The sequence below is a fragment of the Lacerta agilis genome, chromosome 6, assembly GCF_009819535.1.
Source record: "Lacerta agilis isolate rLacAgi1 chromosome 6, rLacAgi1.pri, whole genome shotgun sequence".
Taxonomy (NCBI): domain Eukaryota; kingdom Metazoa; phylum Chordata; class Lepidosauria; order Squamata; family Lacertidae; genus Lacerta; species Lacerta agilis.
Genome location: NC_046317.1, coordinates 2395340 through 2411814, shown reverse-complemented (window position 1 = coordinate 2411814; position 16475 = coordinate 2395340). Strand labels below are relative to the sequence as shown.

The window sequence follows — 16475 nt, the reverse complement described above, 5'->3', positions numbered from 1 at the left end:
AATTAGAGTGGGCGGAGGAGGCAGTTGACTCGGGGAATGAGTTCTAGCTGTGGGATTGGCTGAGTGAACTGAGGAGACGCCAAGATGGCGACGCCGCCGGGAGCAGCAGCAGCAGCAGCTGCGAGGAGTGTGGTGTTTGTCACCGGCAATGCCAAGAAACTGGAGGAGGTGGGAAGAAGAAGCGGGCGGAAGGGGATTTTGGAAACGCTTCCAAGGCGCAAGTTGTTTAGCCGCCACCCGCCGTTGCTCCCCTGCTTTAAGCTGTTGAAAGGCGGCGTGTGTGAGCAAGGCAGAGCCACGAGGGTCAGCCAGTGAGCCGTGTCACCTTGGGGTGCCTTGAATGATGGTCGGGGTGCTGCGGGAAACCCTGGCTTCTGTCCCAGTTTCCCTCCTCTGATGCCCCCTCACGTCTCTGCCTTCCACCGCAGCAGCAGCAGCAGCCCTGGCTACGAGCTCCCCTGGTGAAAGGGGCCTCTGGGGCTGGCCGGGGGTGGGGGCTGAGGCAGCCCTTCAGAAAGCCTGCTTAGCAAGTTTTGGCGATGTTCTCAACGACTTTGGGCAATTTCTAAGGAAGAGCTCCGCCCCAGACACCGGAGGGGGTTGCTACACCACTTCTAGGGGCTGTTTTTATTGGGAAATTAATAAAAATAGTATTTTTTTTAAAAAAAGGTGGAATTGGCACTGCTACAGGTGCCACAAAAGACCTGTTGTGCAGTGATAAGAACTCAGTCGTTCAATGTGGCAGTGCTTACACTTTAGAGCTCTTTGCCTGAGATCAAGTAGATCAAAAGAGCCTTCACTGTGCTCTTTTCAGTGCTTGCTGAAAACATTCCTGTTTAAACAAGCCTGCCAAGATGCTTAGAAAGTTGAGGTGATTTTAATCAGTTTTAGTAATTTAACTTTTGTATGTTTTAAAGTACAGTTGCATCCCCCCCCCCCGGTTTTACTGTTTTAAACCACTCTGAGGTTTTTTTTTACATATTATGAAACAAACAAACAACTAAATAAATCCCCAAAGAGGAGGTGCAGACCACAGAAAATAAAAGAATGGACTTACAGCTATTTATGAACGCTATTACTGGCCAGACTAACAGTGTGATAGGCTGCCTATATCTAGGGACAGGTGGGTAGCCGTGTTGGTCTGCCATAGTCAAAACAAAATCAAAAATTCTTTCCAGTAGCACCTTAGAGACCAACTGAGTTTGTTCCTGGTATGAGCTTGAAGAAGGTGTGCATGCACACGAAAGCTCATACCAGGAACAAACTCAGTTGGTCTCTAAGGTGCTACTGGAAAGAATTTTTGATTTTGTTATATCTAGGGAAACAGCACAACTACTGGTATTCCATTGAGTTAAAAAACGGGTTGTTTTTTTTAAAATGTTTAGCAATTTATTTTTTAGAATACAGTTTCAAAAAAATCAACAAGATGCCACAAATCAATTGAAGTAAAACAAAAAATCATAACTGTAACCGTGACTGAGTGAATTGGGTTTTCGAATGGGAGGGGAGTTGAATGGGGGGGATGAGAGGGGGTGTATTGTTTATGGAGTTGAGCAGCTGCCATGTAAAAAGTGAGTGAACAAAGCATATCAGATTCACAGCAAATATCCATTGTGGAAGCAGCCTCACATCAGCATTGTATTGGAGTCTGATTGCTGTGCTCTTCATCTTTGCAGGTAATTCAGATCCTAGGTGACTCCTTTCCATACAAGCTGGTTGCAAAGAAAATAGACTGTAAGTTCATTCCTCACTACATCTTTGTGCACTTTCTGAGTGTTCCTGCAATATGCTAACTGCAACCTTTTTGTTTTATAGTGCCTGAGTACCAAGGGGAACCTGATGACATTTCTATCCAGAAGTGCCAGGAAGCAGCTAAGCAGGTCCCCCCCCCCTCTTCTAGATCTCTACTTCTGAAAGCTTTTTGGGCAATATTGCACAAATCTAAGGCCAGAAAAAACTTACAATTATTACAAGTTTCCTGCCTTTCAGAGAGTATTCTGTTCCCATTAACATTATTCAGTGCCATTTCACTGATTGTACAGTGGCCAACCTGAGTTTGCCATGAGAAGTATATTCAGTGGCGTTCTGTAAGTCATTATGAGTCATTAAAGAGAATGCTTGTTTGCATCCAGTGCATCTAGTTGACCACTTTCAGTAGCCAGACATTTTTAAGTGTGTGTTCAAAATGTACCATCTTTTAATTTTCTGAAATAAATGCATATTATGCTCATCTTACCTGTACTATCCCCCTACCCTTCCTCTGTTCCTTGTGCTGAATTCTGATTGTATGCTCCTCAGAGAGGAAAGATCTAATCTTTTAAAGTTTATAAAATGCTATGTATATCAGTTGTATTATATAATTCACTAACTGAATAATGGGTACACAAAACAATGTATGGCTAGGGATATAATAATTATTCTGTTATCAAATCATTGTGGTCTAGTTCTAAGGTCTGTCTGCTGAAAGTGTCCAACTAGATACCTTGAATGGGAACTTTAAAGGCTGGTTGGGTTTCTGGGTTTCCTCAGTCCCTTGGTGCTTGTCTTCAGCATCCAGAAATAAAAGCGTAGGTAATGTCTTGGAATATGGAGGCTTTCATTTTGGCTGTTGTGGTTGGTAGTCACCAACAGACCTGTTCTCAGGATCTAAAACCAGTTTGTGCTGGTTAACATTGCAACATCCTGTGTTAATGAATTCTACATTTTTAAATTTCAAAATGCCCTTATCGTATGCTTCCCGTTTTCTATTCTTTTTCTAAAAATATTATTAGTTTTTTGTTGGTTGTAGCATGCAGCCTGATCTCAAATTTTGTGCACACATCTGGACTGAAATAAGTCATTTTGACTGAATTTCCATATCTGTAGCTCTTCCACACAAAACTGAAATACACCTGCTACACTCTTCCACTGCAGATTTAGAAAGTCATTCAAAAAGCTCTTGTTGCATGTGCTAAAGGCTTGGCTCTCTGGATTGGGCTCATTAAACTGATATACAGTGGTACCTCAGGTTACAGACGCTTCAGGTTACAGACTTCGCTAACTCAGAAATAGTACCTTGGGTTAAAAACTTTGCTTCGGGATAAGAACAGAAATTGTGCTCTGGCTGCGCAGCGGTAGTGGGAGGCCTCATTAGCTAAAGTGGTGCTTCAGGTTAAGAACAGTTTCAGGTTCAGAACAGAACTCCAGAACGAATTAAGTTCTTAACCCGAGGTACCACTCTTGTGGCCCCAGTATGTCCTTCTTTTCTTGACAGTATGCGTACATAGGAAGATTTACGGAACATGTTATTTGAACCTTATTTAATTTGGGAAAGTTTTAGTTAGTCATTTTGGAGAGATTCTCTTGGAGTTCTTCATACTGGATAGAGGCAGTGGAAGAGAATGCAAAGATTATATTCACACACAAAAAATACTGTAGGCAAGTATTTTGCAAGGATGAACAAAAATTTGCAAGGATGAACAAAAAAAAAGTAGGCAAGGATTAACAAAATTTCCAGTTCTGAAAATTTCCAGTTCAGTAATCATAGAATTGTAGAATTGGAAGGGACCCTAAGGGGTCCCCTGCAACAGGGGCGTTTCTAGCCCCTTGGCTACCCGGGGCAGGAAGCCAAGAGGCACCCCTGGGGGCGGGGGGCCCTGCCCTCCTTGCTACGCCCCTGCCCCGCAATGCAGGAATTATTAATGCCAACTTACTTGTTCTTCGATCACATTTGTATTGAAGCCTTTTCCCAAGGATTTCTGAATTGCATACATGTCCTACTCTGCAAGGAGACAAGGAAAGCAGAGGTCTGGTGTTGCTTCACCCAAAAACTGATACCGAGCTCTATATCGTAGCAGCAGCAACCATCTTGGCTATTAGCCCCAACTGCTCCAGAAGGGTAATCTTCAATTAATGGGGTCCAGCATGTAACAGGAGCCTCTTACTGCAACAGAGCAGGATTCTGCAATGGAGCCCTCAGAGTCCAAGGATGGCAGTGCCACATTATCAGGCCAGGATGCCACCCCCCCCCCCCGGCTTGCTTGGTGGAAACACTTCTGCATCTGCCCTCATCTGCCCTTCCTTTTCTACTTCTGAGTCCTCAACCTTATCCCCTGAAGAAGGTGAATCCCTCAGAGTCCCTAACACAGTGGGGATATTGCTTATTTCCATGTAGCAGCTGCATAGCTGTGTCTTTTTGCAATAAATTTGCATATTATTATTATTATTATTATTAGATATTTTTAAGTTCTTTGGGAAGATGATTCATGTTTACTTTTGGATACAAAGCCCCTTTACAATATCGGGGGAGAACTCTGCTATCTAATTAATTAAATTGTCACTGTATTCTCATCAACAGATCCAGGGTCCAGTTATTGTCGAAGATACTTGTTTGTGTTTCAAAGCCCTTGAGGGACTCCCAGGGCCGTATATGTAAGTAAGAGTTAAGGCTTTTATTCAGAGTATAGTTGATAAATGGAAAATATCAAAAGTGTTTAACAATATTCTTTGAATCCATTGACACGTGGTTTAGATTGGTCACCCAAATAACTCCTATCAGCCCCAGGAAGCATGGGCAATTGTCAGGGGTGATGGGAGTTGTAATCAAACAACATCTGGAAAGCACCGTGTTGGCTGCTACTGTTGTAACAGTCTTCATTGACTTGATCTGTCTGGCATAGCAAATAACAACTTTTACTCAGGAAAGATGCCTTCAACCTGTTGACAAGACTGTCAAGAATTAGCTTTGGATTCTGTTTATTTTTAATTGTTACAGTAAATGAAGAGAGAATAATAAGTAAAACATTGTTCTGTTAGGCAGGCTTCCATCTCAATAATTTCTCTTTGGTGCCCCTGGAATTCTTGTAAGACAACAAACAGCTAAAGCAAAACTAAACATACCATTATTACTGGTTTTGCTGGATAAAAATTTGTGAAGTTCATCAAATTTAAATACAGCCCTTTTCTGTCGCCAAGTGGTGTAGAGCTATAGATTTCAGTCTGAGTCTCTTCTTCTTTGGCAATCACTCATGTGGTTAAGAGAGCCAGTGTGGTGTAGTGGTTAAGAGTGGTAGAGTCGTAATCTGGGGAACCGGGTTCGTGTCTCCACTCCTCCACATGCAGCTGTTGGGTGACCTTGGGCTAGTCACACTTCTTTGAAGTCTCTCAGCCCACTCACCTCACAGTGTTTGTTGTGGGGGACGAAGGGAAAGGAGAATTTTAGCCGCTTTGAGACTCCTTCGGGTAGTGGAAAGCAGGATATCAAATCCAAACTCTTCTTCTTCTTCATGAATATGGTGTGTTCCATGAATAACAGTGTGTCTGTAAGTGACTGTGGAGGCCAATTCTGGATCCGCACATCCTTGCACAGTGGGGACATGGGTTTCTGGGCAGGAGTTGATCATGATAAAGGTTTGCCAAACGTGCCTTTCACCCGTTTCATCATGAGTTTGTGCTGCTTCAAAGTCCATGAATCCAGAGCGTCCTTTATATTTCAGTAAGAACTTGGATGGCAAACTTATAGCCTGATTGGTTTTCTTTTTCTTCCTGGTTGGTGGGGCCAAAAAGCACCCCAAACAAGAACAAACTGATAATAGGAGAGGTAAGCAGTGTCTTTAACCTCTTTGGCTGTACTAGTGTTTACTTATCCTGTAGATCACAAGTCCATTTAGCACAATTCACAAAGAATTGAAATGAATAGAAGCAATGGAAATTGCAGTAATCTGTGCCCTGACTGCTGCAATGTGTTGTGTAGGGGCCTGATGTTGAAGACTTCTAGAAACTTCAGTTGTTACAAAATACATTATTTTAAATTGTATGTTACTCTGGGACTCTTGTACTGAGCCTATACAGTGATCAAATCAGAGTTGGCTAACCTGTGGGACAACATAAACCACTTTCCCTTTTCCTCAGAGGCCACCTTCTGCCTTTTTGTGTCTTTGCTTCTCAGTATCACATCAGGGGTGAGGAATTTGTGGCATCCAGCTGTCATTTGACTTCAACTCCCATCAGCCCCAGACAGCAAAGTAGTTAAGGACAATGGGACTTTTAGTCTGGAGGGCCAACAGTTAGCCACTTGGGTTTAAATAAATAATTGAAATATTTATTGAAAATAAAGTATTTATGTTTCCATGCTTATCAAATACTATTTCACTGTTTCTTTTGTTTATTTGAAATAATATTATTTGAACCTGAATTTTCATTTCAGAAAATGGTTCCTAGAGAAGCTGAAACCAGAAGGTAATTTGGTATTTAATCCTCCTTCCTTCTGTGATTAGGCACCTCTCCTGAAATTTTCTGTTTTTTCTGCAGTGTATAGTGATTCTCTGTAGTGACCAGACTTATTGCTAGTAACCTAGTTCACTTTCCATAGCAGTCTGTCCCTGCCATCAGTCCCATACCCAGCTTTCCATTCTTAAGCAGTCATGCTTTTCTTTTCCTGTAGAATTTACCTTGGCATACAGTTCCAGCATTCTAAATGTTTCTAGCCTTCCCTCCATTGCCAGTCAATCTGCCTTAACAGATAGTGCCTGAGCTGTTTCTCTTTCCCTCTATTTCTGACTTGAATGATACTTTTGCATATGAATCTACTTCACTGCTGAGGTACTAGTCTGGCAGAAATGGCCCTGATTTTCTGCTTGAATATGTATTTTAGCCCTGATTTAGCCATTCCTATCTAACAATACATCGGCCACAATTGAATGTCACAGTATGCAAGAAACAAAGGCCAACCATGCATGAGCAAATCTTGCTCACTTTGCTCCTCCCAAGCCATAATCCTTGGGGCTTAGCACTGCATCTGAACCAGCGATTGTGGTTTGTTTCACTCCTGGCTAGCCATGAGCTGAAGCCAAGTTTTGTAATGCTAAGTCAGGGTTCATAGTTTGTTTCCTTGAAACTTGCACCAAGCCAGGGATTGTAATGTGTTTCTTCCTGGAACAAGTGGGTAGGAGGCAAATAATTCAGCTAAGCGTATTAATGGTAAACAATTGACCATGGTTAACAGGGACCTTAAATGCTGATGAATGTACCCCCTTTCTAAAAAAAAACCAGGAAAAGCTGCTTATAGAGGGGGCAGCAAGGATCAGAGAAGTGGCAAAGGGGTGTTTAACCCTTTCCTTATCTGCTCTTTCTGGCTGCATACACGCTGTACATTTAAAGCACAGAACTTCTCCCCCCCCCAAAAAAAAGAACAGTTCCTGGGAACTGTTGTTTAGACCTCACAGGGCTACAGCTTCCAGCAACCATTCTGTCAGGAATACTTTGATGGTGTTTCCTGCTTGGCACGGGGTTGGACTGGATGGCCCTTGTGGTCTCTTCCAACTCTATGATCCTTAGCGTTGGTATAGTGTGTAAAAGACCATGTCAGTCTTACAGAATAATAACACTGGAAACAATACCTTTGGCCACCAAGGCAACAGTATGTGCTGAGATGGGGGCAGAACTGATTGAATTCCAAAGAGCAGCCTGCCTTCCAACAGTAGGAAAGTGTACAGTTCTCATAGTAATGATATGATTCATGGGACGTGCGTGGGACACTTGCTCATGCTTCAAATGTGTATGTTTTCTTGGTTTCTACATAAGTATCTGATTGTTGGGCAACACTTCCCCCAAAATAAATTATCTGACATTCTTTTTTTCTGTGGCCTAGGGCTGTACAAACTGCTAGCAGGATTTGAAGATAAATCTGCTTATGCTCTCTGCACCTTTGCCTATAGCACTGGAAATCCAGATGACCCAGTGAAGCTGTTCAAAGGCCAGACTCAGGTGTGTATGAGAGGTTTTGCTACAGTGATGGTTTTGGGTTAATGATGGAGCAGGGCAGACCCAAGCTCTGAGTAAACTAGGTTTTGCCAGTATAATGGCAGTAATACTTTCCATGGCATATTCAAGTGCATCACATATAATTATTTCAGAGATTTGGTAAAGTGCCATATTTGCTCGAATCTAATGTGCACCTTTTTGGCCAAATTAGGCACCCTAATTCGATGGTTCATTACATTTGAGTAAACAGGCTTGGTGCACATGAGCATTCTCCTCCAAGCCCCATCCCTGGGCGGCAGTACCACTCAGTATGGGCATACCCAGCTCTAGCCCTGTTCCCTATCAGAGGGCTGGGGGGAGGAGGACGTCCAAGCTTTATCCCAGCGAGGGCTGGAAGGCAGTAAAGAGCATCCTCAAGGGCGGGGGAGGTTGAGGGAAGGAGGCTGGTGACCTCTCAGCGCACGCCTGCCAAGCAAGATTATCCAAGCACCGTCTCCCATCAGCAACAAGGGCTGAGGGAGGGGGGCACCCAAGCTCTATTCTAGCAAGGGCTGGAAGACGATTTAGTTAGGCTTGCCATATGTCTGGATTTTCAGGGGTATAATCTCTCTCTCTCTCTCTCTCTCTCTGTGTGTGTGTGTGTGTGTGTGTGTGATTTTTAGGATTTGCATAAATGTTTGGGGGCCGGCTCACACCCTCCCTGGTGCCCTCAAACCACCTGCGAAGCTGCCCAAGGAAGCAAGGAGGGAAAAGAGCACACGGGGTGGGGCTGGCAGTGTGGGGTTGTGAAATGCCCTTTGCCATGGCCACTCCTGCCTCCACCTCTTCTTTCTCCTCACAATTACCCATCATGAGTTGGGGAAGAAGTGAGCAGGGAGGCTGGATGCCAAGGCACCTCTCCCCCTCCTTCCCTTTTTTTGTTCCATTTTTCACTCTCACACATTCATTTTTCCGTTCCTTGGCTACTTTCCCATCCTTGAGTCACACCCCCTGGGTAAGAGGCTGTTGTGGGTCTCTTCCCTCTATCCCCCCCCCCATAAGGCAGAGAAAGTGCACTTGCTTCCCTTTATCTCCCTCTCTCTAAACTTGCATCCTCATCCAAGGGAGGCAATGGAAAAACATCCCTTGGCATTGTGTTGTGCATTGAAGTTAATGGGTTAGCAATTGTTTCAGAACCAGCCACTCCCCCCCCCAAAAAAAAGAGGTAGCGGTGGTGACCTGGATCACAACGCCGCCGCCTCCTGGTTTGCAACTGGCAACGCCAGGCTGACCAATCAGGGCCCAAGACAGCTCCGGCACTGTTCCATTTTGGAATGTTGATGCAGAGGGTGGACCAACAGGGAGCAGAGAAAAATGTGTGTGTGCTTGTGTGAAAACATTGACCCAGTGTATGGAACCTGTGAAAAAGACAAATTTAATGTTCGGGGTTTTTCAGAAAGGGATCAAAAATAAAGCCACCAGTTGTAAAATGTTTGTATAAATCCATGAACAAGGGAAACTAGCTACTAAAAGAAAGAAAAAGTACCTTTCCTTTGATGCCTTCCAGCTTTTCCTCCATGTTTCTGAAGCACCTTCAGAATTCTCAACAGTCGGAGCCTGGCTTACACTAATTTTTATGCCAGGCACTGAATGGGAATCGAGTACTTTAAAAAACCCTCTTACTTATAGGGACATATAGTTGACCCAAGGGGACCTAGAGACTTCGGATGGGATCCTTGTTTCCAGCCAGAAGGTTATGATAAGACGTAAGTGGCTACTCATCTCTTTGTTATGTAAAATATTCAAAATGGGTTCATAGAGCTCTATAACTTTTTAAATTTTTGTGGAAAGGGAATTATTTGTTTGTTTTTCTTTTATTATGTATTTGGTATTCTCATTTTGTACTTTTCTGTTGTAAACTGTCCTGCGATCTTTAGATGAAGGGAGGTATACACATTTTAATAATACTCTGGCCAGTTTGTACATTGCAGTTCTACAGAAGATGCAGTTTATTTCCCAAGGAAATCATAATTCTGCCCTGAAATCTTTGTGGACACAGTAAGCCTGCAACTTATGTGGGGGTGACGTTACGAAGATTGTGTCTAAAACGAAAATCATTTATAGTCAAAACACATTGGGTTGCAATGACAGATGGGATTGCCAAAGTCTTTTTCCCCAGATGCCCACCCTTTATTTATTTTTTTACTTTGCCAAATAAATAAAACAGAATGTGCCCAAGTTAAATGTGTGTAAGTTATAGGGTTACTGTATAGTTACTTTCAGGTGGAGTCCAGTGGAAATTACAGTGCAGTGGTACCTCTGGATACGAATGGGATCCATTCCAGAGCTCCGTTCGTATCATGAGCAGAACGTATCATGAAGTGTCATGTCTGCGCATGTGTATGACGCAATTCAACACTTCTGCACATGCGCTAAGCCTGATTCGGCGCTTCTGCGCATGTGCGAATCGCCGAACCCGGAAGTAACCCGTATCCAGAGGTATGACTGTAGTTCGACAGCAGTGAAATTCTAAGATCTCCAATGAGAGCCAACGTGGTGTCCTCCAGATGGCATGAACTGCAGTTCCCATAATCTCTTAACCATTGGCTATTCTGGTTAGTGCTCATGTGATCTGGCTGCCTTGGGTAAGGGAAGTGCTGCATGCCTAGCATAATTCTTCCTAATTCAGGAGTGTGTGTTTTAGGCTGGGAGGTGTGCAAATTTAAAGTAATAATAAAAAACTGCTACAGAATTGGTGGACTATTACGGTTTCTCTTTATAATGTTGCATTTTTGTTTTCTTTTTTAAAATATTTTTTATTAAGTTTTATATAAATTTTCCAAACATAATTTAACATTTCTTTCATATCTTATACAATATTTTTGGACTTCCATCAACCACGTCTAAAGATTTCCATTCTTCATAATTTAATCTTATATTTTCATAATTTCACTGCTACTTTTAATAATCTATAACCAGTTATCATTTTCCTAAATTTTCTCCGTAACATTTCGTTTGATCCTCCTTATAAAACTTCTTGCAAACCTACTTGCATAATTTGTTGTTCACAATTGTTTTTCAAATAGTTCTCAAATTTCTTCCATTCTTCCAAGAACCTCTGGTCCTGCCGGTTTTGAATTCTCCCTGTCATCTTATCAAATTCTGTGTAGTGCATCATCTTCATCTGCCACTCTTCTATCGCCGGGAGATAATGTTGCATTTTCTGTCCTTAGCTATGCAGAATTGCCCAAGTCAGTGAAGAACTCAATCTCTCATCGTTACAAAGCCCTGAAAGAACTGTCTACCTATTTCTCTCAAGAGCACAACTTGACAGAGACCACATCTTGTCCCAGTTAGCCTGTCTGGGTCTATGAGATCCCGTGGCTTTTGTACAGAAAATTGTATTTGAAATTGGAGATCAATGTTTACTTGCCTGCACAGATCATGTCCAATAATTTTACTTTTCTTTAAAGACCCGTGTTTCTAGCTTTTTTGCTTGTGAAATAGTTCTTTCCAAAAGGCAGCATGTCAAATATGTGTTGAAGGATTTAGATTTTCACCAGAAGCACCAGAAGAATTCAAGATATACTAGCATACAGGAATGAAGATGCAAGAATAAGCATTAACTGTTCAATTGCCAGGAAAATAAACACGGGATTGATGTGCTTTGTTATCAAGACGGGCCCTTGAATTTCCAAGGCAATTCAACAATGGAGCAGGAGCAGATTTAGAAAAGAGACAAGAAATGTCTTAAAGCATCTTCTTCCAAGAAAAAGCTAAAGTGACTGGAGCCAGTGGTGCAGCTCCGGTTGGGCCCCAAAACCCAGGGCCCCCCCAAAATGACCACACAGATAGCAGGAAATGATGGGGGGCTTGCCTAACCTCCAATCACTGGTGTCACTGTGACTTCTCGGGGCGGGGGGAGACAGCAGAGACTTTAGCATGGTGAAAATGCACTAGCAGGGGTGCTAGAGGGACTCTGCCAGTGTATGCACCATGCTGACCTCGTTGTTTCTCCTGCTGGTAAGCTGCAGTGATGGTTACTGTTGTGTCAGGGGCTGGTCTGGGTCGGAAGATGGGAAAATATAACCACAGGGAGGTCAGCTCCTAACAGAAGAGGAGGGAAAATATCCCCACCCCACATTCCCAGCATTTCCAGAAGCAGAGAGACAGGCAGAGACAGAAGCTGCACAGTTGAGAGAGGAGCTACCCAGCTTTGAGATAGTAGCTAGGCAACCAGAATGGAGGGGAACCAGAATGGAGGGGAACCCCCTCGCTCCCCCTGAACTCAAGAGGTCTGAGCGTGTCAGAAAACAAAGGAGATGCAGAGGAGGAGGGACATCTTGCTGCATAAGTGGGGAGGAGTTAGAGTGAGCAACTGCTATCCTTGCAGAGAGTTGCCTGTCTGCTCAGAACATGATACTGTAATAAAAAGACTATAAATCTACCAGATGCTTGTTAACTCTTATTGGTGAGCTACCAGAAGGGAGAGGGGAACTCCCCTAATTGACATGTTGGTATGAAAGTGCTGCCCTCCTCCTGGTGACTGCTACTGATCAAATAGCCCCACATATACACCTGGGCTGACATGGACATGGTGGGGCCCACTATAGTGACAGCTGGTTGCTAAAGTATTATTTTTCCTTTTCCTTTTAAATGTTTTATCGTCTGGTTGTTGGCCAGGCATATGCATTAGTAAGGAGGGGGAAGAAATTTGATTCACTTCACATTAAAAGGCGAACCTGCTTTTAAGCCAGAGTTTCCTAAACAGTACAAGAACACAGTAATCTGTAAGTAATCAACATTCTCTTAATTTTGCAATGCAGTTCTGCAGTCATGTAATATGTTCAGACATATATTACCAGGTTAAAAGTGCATAAGAAAAGCATCTATTAATGAGAATGAGATATTCCCATTATATGAGGAGAGAGCGCTGTGCATACCGGACAATGTTGCATACAAAGATATGTGCATTAGGACAAATTCACACTAAAATGCTGACACATTTTTATGGGGATCTTTTTTTAAATGCAAACTGATGTGAAAATGTTGAGAACAGAATGTAAGATTGAAAAACAAGAAACTGAAACCAACAGATTTGCCAATCCACAATGTTAAGTGGTGCTCATTTTATTATGTTATATTGTCCATTTCATATTTATTTTTAAGGTGTTTATTCCTAAGTAAAGGTGCTGAAGAGTAGAGCAGCAGAAACAAAATGCATTTGAGTCCTCTAGTCTGGATGCCATAATGATTTAAGTGAATGGAAAATGCAAAGTGCTCAATAGTATTTATTTCTTTTTAAAATCGGAGTTGGAAAATTATGATGGGATTTTTTATTAACCAGGGCCTGCCAATTTGGGCTTGCTAGGAAGTTTCACAGAATTTTATTTTCTTATTTTTGTTTATTTTTTTTATTAATTTTCAATTACAAAAATCCAATATGCATCTTATTATATTAATACTAAATAGCAATACCAATTCAAGTACAAATCAATTACATAGCCAATTATAAATTTGATCTGGTTTCCCACGTGCTGTACTTCAGGGTCAGATTCCCTTTAATTCTGCCTCCAGATTATTGCTCAAACCAAATACAATTGATTCTTGATAAAAACCCTTATACCACGGCTACAATAATTAACTTCAATTTGCATTAACACATAAAATAATTTGTAAATTTGCAAGTGAACTCCTTCCTGTGTGAGGTTTTAATATCCACCAATTGTTCCTTTAATTCTTCATCAAATATTATGTCTATATTAATTATTCCTGATCTCCTTTGTGCCTTACGGCTGTGTTGACTTGAATTTACTCTGGAGAGGTCTCTCTCTTTGTTCTCAACTCTTCTGGTGCAGCTGGAAATTCCACTTTCAATTTCAAGCAGGGAGTCACCCAACGTCCTACCAAAGCCCTGGTGGGCCTCCAAGTTCTCCCCTCCATGTCCAGGCGAAGCAATTATAATTACTCATATAAGAGTGATCTGGTGCCCTGCCAGAGTCCCGAAAAGTCTTCAAAGTCCAATCCCTTCTACCCTCAATGAGGGGGAAGTAAAAAAATTAACTCTGCAGAGGCTCCAAGCCCCTTTTTGGCATTCTCGGGGAGGTGGGGGGGGGGGGTTGCCAAGTCATTTATGTAACAAAGGAACACATACCATCTTGTTGCTCAAATGAAGTCATGTTCCAATTTAAATCTGTTAAAATCCAATAAATTATTATTTAAAAAAAATCAATCTGTACAACCTTGTAGCTGTTTCGATTCGGCAGTCCTTAGTCTTCTCCCATCATTACCGCCACATGTCTGTGTATTAATTCTAATTAATCTCTTAATGAACAGAAGAACTGCTGCTGTTAATGGCGGCACTGGAGGGTTACCAAGAAGCGAAGAGCTTTAGCACTCAGCATCGCCCTACCTCTCACCTCCATTACCCTCAAATCATCCTTGTTTGTCTTTGCTAACGAACGGTCTCTGCTACCGTGGGAGCTTTTTTAAAATATATTTTCTGCATACCCAAATTAACTTCATTTGCTCATTTATTCATCTACTTTATTAATAAAACTGCAGGTTATTACAATGTTCTGATCCGTTTACAGTTCATTTGTAAATATTCAATAAACCATTTCCATTCTTCTATAAACAGTTGGTTATCCTGCTTTCTTATTTTTCATGTAAGTTTCACCATTTCTGCATATTCCATAAGTTTTTGTATCCATTCTTCTTTTGCTGGGACGTATTGTTCTTCTTTCCATTTTTGGGCAAGTAACTTTCTTCCCGCTGTACATGCACCCATCCCCACAACTGTTGGGAAAAAGAACCCCCCAGGATATAAACATGATCAAAGACTAGCATATTTGTATGACAAACTTTATTTGAATTCACACAACCTCTGCAGCTCATAAAATCAGCTTGCTTAACGCAACACACATTTTTTCACTTTCGAAAACAAGGTGACTTTTAAAAAGATGCATGTAAGCTTTGTAAGGCAAGATACAGAATTGCTGTTAAAAATCTAATAAAAATGTGATTGTTCTAGAAAGAAAAATGAATTCACACAACCATTATATATCTATTTGTTTATTTACACACTTTTAATAGTGGGGAAGGGGGAACTGGGGGTGGGAGGGGGGGTAGGAGCTCCGCTGGAGCTGCTGGTCTCACTGCTGCCGCTGCCTGGAAGAGAAAAGAAGAGAAAAGATTCTTAGCATTTTTATGTTCATAACCCATCTTTCTGCTCCCTCCTCAGCCCCGCAGCCAGAATTTCTCTGGCCTCCCTGTTCCTGATGAAGAAAGATCAATACTCACTATCCACGTTGGTATTGGTGGACTCCATCCCCTGGTCGCATGGTCTGACATATATTGATCTTATTTTCACCACCTCCTCCCTTCCATCCTTAATCACTTTCACCTCCTCCTTCCACTCCTCTTTGCTGACCAGGGGATGTATCTTGGGCAATCGGCAGCAGGAGACCAGCAGCCCGCAGAGCCTTCTCAGGCTTCGGAACCTAGGAAAGAAGAGGGGGGAAATTACTAGATGCGTTCTAGAGATCTCTGTGCTGAATTTGGGAATGAGAAGGAGAAATCCTACTTACACATTGGATGACGTGAGTTGTCTTATTCCCTTTGGCAAAATAATAACTTTGTCACTTGCCATCTTGCTAACTTCAAATGTTTGCTCTTCCCAAAGTTCTCAGCCAAGTCACTCAGCAGGGGGACGTGTCACAATGGAGCACATGACCCTGTTACTTTAGCTATCTTGCTTAATAATTGGCATTGTTCCCCTTAACATTCAGTTTTCAAATATATCTTTCAGAGCATTAAGCGGTTTAATTCAATTTCTTTAGAAAAGATCTGGCTTCATCCAGCACGGTGCATTCTGAACAGGACTGGAAATGCACCTTGTAAACACCCCCCCCCCTTTTCAACATGGCGGGGACACCAAGGGAAAGCACTTCTGGCCTCGACTACGGCTGCTGTTTCGCACTTAATAGTTCAAAATAACCCCTCTCAACACCCTGTAGTAATCTGTCCAGTATTATGTTTAAATGTACCCCAACGTCTACATTTGATTATTGGCTATTAAAAACAGGTTGAAACCATTTTATTTCATTCACAAAAGGAAACCTGACAAGTGATTCTGATGAAGGTTTATAGACAATGAGTGAGACATTTATTGATCCTTTTTGTAAGCTATTATTTGTCTACTTTAATGTATTATTTATATATAGTAATCAAGAAGGGGTTGGGGTGGGAAGCAGTTTTCAATATGAAACTGGTGGATGGCTGTCATTAGTTCAGATCCATTACACAGAATTATAGAATCTTAGAGTTGGAAGGTAGCCAAGGGTCATCTAGTCCAACCCCGTGTAATGCAGGAATTTCAGCAACAGCATCCATGGCAGGTGGCCATCCAGCCTCTGTTTAAAAAGTCTACTCCACTTAACCATGGGGCGGGGTTGCGGTCGGCCGTGTGACCACCCATTCTCCTCTGGCTGAGGGGGCGTGGCCAAGACACATTTAAGCGAGGGCTTGAGCCAAGGGACTTTGTCTTGGCTCGCTTCCTCAATCTCCCTCCCTCCCTCCCTCCCTCCCTCCTTTCAGGTTTCTTTACTGACCTTGCTTTGGACTTCGGTTGGTCACCTGTCTTGTGTCAGAGACCTGGTAGGAATTTTTTCCACTTGGCAGATTGCCTGAGCCATTTGGTTTCCGCCTACCTCATAGCAATCGCCACAACCTGGTAAGGTTTGCGGTTAGGCATT

General features: G+C 42.4%; 1 protein-coding gene across 1 annotated transcript; it reads left to right on the top strand.

The window, feature by feature from the left end:
- Positions 1-69: 69 nt before the first annotated feature.
- Positions 70-11396, top strand: ITPA (inosine triphosphatase). The gene is made up of 8 exons (XM_033151206.1): positions 70-168; positions 1677-1734; positions 1816-1880; positions 4337-4410; positions 6185-6216; positions 7628-7743; positions 9409-9485; positions 10953-11396. Exons 1-8 carry the CDS (start codon positions 85-87, stop codon positions 11074-11076), a joined length of 630 nt encoding a protein of 209 aa, XP_033007097.1. The 5' UTR covers positions 70-84; the 3' UTR covers positions 11077-11396.
- Positions 11397-16475: the final 5079 nt, after the last annotated feature.

What these genes read in the sequence shown, in the direction of transcription:
- ITPA (XM_033151206.1), top strand. Translation starts at nt 85, where the DNA reads ATGGCGACGCCGCCGGGAGCAGCAGCAGCAGCAGCTGCGAGGAGTGTG. An exon ending in GGACTCCCAGGGCCGTATAT is followed by an intron (nt 4,411 to 6,184) that starts GTAAGTAAGAGT and finishes TTTTCATTTCAG; the next exon opens with AAAATGGTTCCTAGAGAAGC. An exon ending in TGTTCAAAGGCCAGACTCAG is followed by an intron (nt 7,744 to 9,408) that starts GTGTGTATGAGA and finishes TCTTACTTATAG; the next exon opens with GGACATATAGTTGACCCAAG.